We start from the raw sequence: 4246 nt of genomic DNA on the forward strand, positions 1-4246 counted from the left end.
TTCTTGGTCACTAAGTTCTTCATTGATAATGACAGGATAAGTAGAGTTTTTACCTAGAAAAGCATACCTTAGCCCCTTAGGGAGTGGTTTAAGTTCAATCTTGGGTGCCTTAAGCTCACTCCAATCTTCATTTGAGTGAACTTCAACTGAACACACCATTTGCTCTTTCAACTCAAGGAAGCTTCCATCATTACTAGAGGGCTTGCGAGAGTCAAGAATCTTTTCATACCCTTCACTATTTTCCTTTAGTAAACCAAACTCTCCTTGTTTAACTGTCAAAGTGCTTTGGAGCTCATCCTCTATGGCAAATTCCTCCAAAAGCTCATCAGCTAAAGCTTCCATCTTCTCAATGTAGAAAACTTGACCATCAATTGTAGGCTTCCTCATCATATTGTTAATGTCAAAGGTCAAGGCTTCCTTTCCCAAATTCAATTGAATCTTCCCACTCTTCACATCAATCATTGTTCCTGCAGTTCTTAAAAATGGTCTCCCCAAGATTAGTGGATCATTTGGTTCTTCATCCATTTCAAGCACAACAAAGTCTGTTGGGATCTCAAAATGACCAATCATCACCGGTAAGTCTTCAAGCACTCCTACTAGTGTTCTAACTGACCTATCCGCAAGAACAAGGGTGATCATACACTTCTTGTAGTGAGTGAAACCTAGTCTTTTGGCAACTGAGAGAGGCATCAAGCTCACACTAGATCCAAGGTCACACAAACAGTGACTAAAAGATAAGGGTCCAAGTGTACAAAGGAGAGTGAAGCTACCAGGATCTTCAAGCTTCTTTGCTACTACCTTGTTTTGAATGATAACACTACACTCATGGGTTAAGAATACCATTCCTTGAAGAGCTTTCTTCTTCTCCATAACTGCATCTTTGAGGAACTTGTTGTATGATGGATTCAGCAAAAATGCATCAATGATTGGCATTGTGATGGCAACATCTTTCATTTGAGCATCAAACATAGCTTTATACTTGTCTACTTGTTGCTTCTTAAACCTACCAGGAAATGATAGTCTTGGCTCATAAGGTGGAGGCACAAATAGAGTCTCCTTGGAAATCTCCTTACTCTTCTTGAAAGCTTCATCAATGGTGTTGTCTTGGTTTGGTTCCTCAACCACTTTACTCTTGCCTTTGTCAACCACAACTTCATCAGCTTGTTTGTCTTTACCCAAGTCTTTCACTATCAACTCATCCTCATCTTCAATCTCAACCATTACCTCCCCTCCTTTAGTCTCAATGTCCCTATTGAGCTCATTGGTAGGTAGTTGCTTACAACTTCTCAGCATTATGGCATTGATGTATTCTTTGGGGTTTGGTTCTGGTTTTCCTGGTAAGGAACCCATTTGTCTTGGTGAAGATGATGAAGCGTGGCTCTGAACCTGTGTTTGCAACCTCTCAATCTTAGAATTTAACTCACCATAAACATTCTCAACTTTGTGGTGCATGTTCTTCATTTGTGTGGCAAGTTCAATGGCATTTCTCCCTTGGCCTTCTAGAATTTATCTTAGAAGAGCATTTGTGTCATCTCCTTGACCTTGAGGGTGTGGTGCATTCATTTGTTGCTGAGGTTGGGAATAAGTTTGAGGCTTAGCATGATAGTTCCCTTGAGGTTTAGGTTGATAGTTTGGTTGTGAAGGAAAACAAGGAGGCTTTTGTGGTGGATAAGTCTGATCTTGTGGGATCTCCACATTGGTGCTGCGGTAAGAGAGGTTTGGGTGGTTGCGGTAATTAGGATTGAACTTGTTATAGCCTTGGCCACCTACATAGTTGACTTCTTCTTGACCTTCAACACAAGCTTCCATGCCCTCTTGATAAAGTTCACAATCATTGACAAAGTGAACTTGCTTTTGATTGGCACTAAGCATCTTATCCATCTTGTTATTCAAAGCCTTGATCTCCTTGCGGTGCTGCTCATTCATATAAATATAGTCCCTTGGAGTTCTATCATAATCTTCTCCATAGTTCCCATCACTTTGAGCAAGATTTTCAACCAACAACATTCCATGTTCAGCATTTTGACCCAAGAAGTTCCCATTGCTTGTTGTATCAAGTAGCATCCTATACTTAGGAAAAACTCCTCTATAGAGTGTACTCAATTGTGACTCCTTGGAGAAACCATGATGTGGACATTGAGAGATGTACCCCTTGAATCTTTCCCATGCTTCACAAAAACTCTCATTTCCCTTTTGAGAAAAGCTTGATATCTCATTTCTAAACCTTGTTGTTCTTGTAGTAGAGAAGAATTTTGAGAGGAAAGCCTTCTTACATTGATCCCAAGAGGTAATGGTGTTGTAAGGCAAATTCTTCTCCCAAATGTGAGCCTTATCACCAAGAGAGAATGGGAAGAGGCGAAGCTTGAAGGCATCTTCAGAGATACCATTGATCTTAACAGTCCCACAAAACCTATCAAATTGATCTAAGTGATCAAGGGGGTCTTCCATTGCCAAACCATGAAATTTTGATCCTTGCACCATGTTGATAAGACTGGCTTTGATCTCAAAGTGATTTTTCTCAACTGGTGGAGCTCTAATACCAGTTCTATGTCCATTGACATTTGATGCATCATAGGCTCCAATGAGAGGAGCTTGTCTTGGTACATGGTGAGGAACTCTTATCATCATTGGGCTGGTCATTTCCATTATGAACAGCAGGAGGAGGTGGATTGTTGTCCATAATGTGTCTTGCTAACCGGCGATTCTCTCGCTCTAAACGGTAGATGTCGTCAACCCGCTCAATCAAGTCTGCTTGGCCTTGACTTCTCAGGTTCATACACCTTGCAAAAGAGAATTCAAACCACTAAAGCAAACAAAGTAAGTAACATTGTAAATAAAATGAATAGGCTCAAGCGAAGTTGAAATCCTAATAGTCAAATTGAATGCAAATGGGCAACGACGCCAAATTGATGTAGTACTTTTACTTCAATTAAATTATCAATCCACAATCTGCATTAATCAACATAATAAGAATGCACAAAGATGCTTAATCTATTCTTGAACAGGAATTGGTTCTTTGTAACAATCTTAACTAACTAACTAATTCAAAGAAAGGAAACAAGCCAAATTAAACAATGCAAACTCAATCCATTTCCATGATAGCTAACCAATCCTAGATGTCTAAGCAACAATCAAGAACAATCCTATGGCTAAGAACACTAATGCAAATCAATCCATTTCCATGATAGAGATTCCTATGCTAACCAAGTGATAATCAAATTTTTCCAAAGGCAATCACAAGGCAAACATGCATTAAGAACATGTCTCAATACCACTAAGCACCCTAATCGTCAATTTCCATTGTCTAAGAATGCAAAGCTCTTGAATAGTTTGGTTCAGGAATTTCATCAAACACCCTCTGGGCATGAAATTCCTAAAGTCTAGAATCAACATGATCAAGGCTGATCTAGCATTATAATCACCAAACAAGATAGGAAATACATAAATAAAGCCCTAGACATCAAAGATCAGTCATCTATCTCCCTAATCTACCTAGCCCAAAGTTATAAAAGATCTACTCACTCATCATCATGATCACACAAAGGAAATGGTTTGATCTTTGTGAAATCATAATAAGAGGTTATAGATTAAGAGATTTGAAAGAGAAATTGCTATTAAGAACTTAGAAGTACTCAATCATTCAACAAACCAAGAGTATGTAGACTTAAGAACCTTAAATGGCTGCTAAACAAGAGATAAACAAAAGATAAGTCTCCCCTTAATAGAATTGAGTATTTATAGGAAAACATAAAAGGACCCGGGTCAACCCAAAACAAAATGGGTCAAACCCAGATTAAAACTAAAACAAGTGTGGACTTAGGTGAACCGGGCAAGCTTGGACCGATTGAGATGGCCGATTGGGACAACCGGTCACACTTTGGCTGATGGTGGTGGCCGCTGGTGTCTCCTGTTCGTGGTCCAAGTAAGTTCAATCAGCCTACTCTTGGCCGATGGCCTTGACCGCTGGTGGTTCCTGTCCGCGGTACAGATGAGTTCAATCGGCCTACTCTTGGCCGATGGTGGTGCTCGATGGTCTCCTACGGCCATGGTTTGGCTGATGGTCTTGACCGCGGCTAGCTCCTGTCCAAGTCATTTCTCTAACTCCAATCTTCTTGCTTCTTTGCACCAAAATAAGTCCAAATGCTCCAAATATAGTGAGATCACTCCAAGAACCTGAGAAATGAGATACTAGATGCATATGCTCCTAAAACAACCTAAAATGACAAGATTATGCAACAAAAATATG

At 39.9% G+C, this 4246-nt stretch overlaps 1 protein-coding gene across 1 annotated transcript; it reads right to left on the bottom strand.

Annotated features, from left to right (window-relative positions):
* Window positions 1507-2640, bottom strand: LOC104720520. The gene has a single exon (XM_010438411.1). It carries the CDS (start codon window positions 2638-2640, stop codon window positions 1507-1509), a length of 1134 nt encoding a protein of 377 aa, XP_010436713.1.

Source organism: Camelina sativa, chromosome 10 (genome assembly GCF_000633955.1).
Source record: "Camelina sativa cultivar DH55 chromosome 10, Cs, whole genome shotgun sequence".
Classification (NCBI taxonomy): domain Eukaryota; kingdom Viridiplantae; phylum Streptophyta; class Magnoliopsida; order Brassicales; family Brassicaceae; genus Camelina; species Camelina sativa.

Excerpts from the sequence above, each read along its gene's own strand:
- LOC104720520 (XM_010438411.1), bottom strand. The coding sequence starts at position 2,640 with ATGACCAGCCCAATGATGATAAGAGTTCCTCACCATGTACCAAGACAA.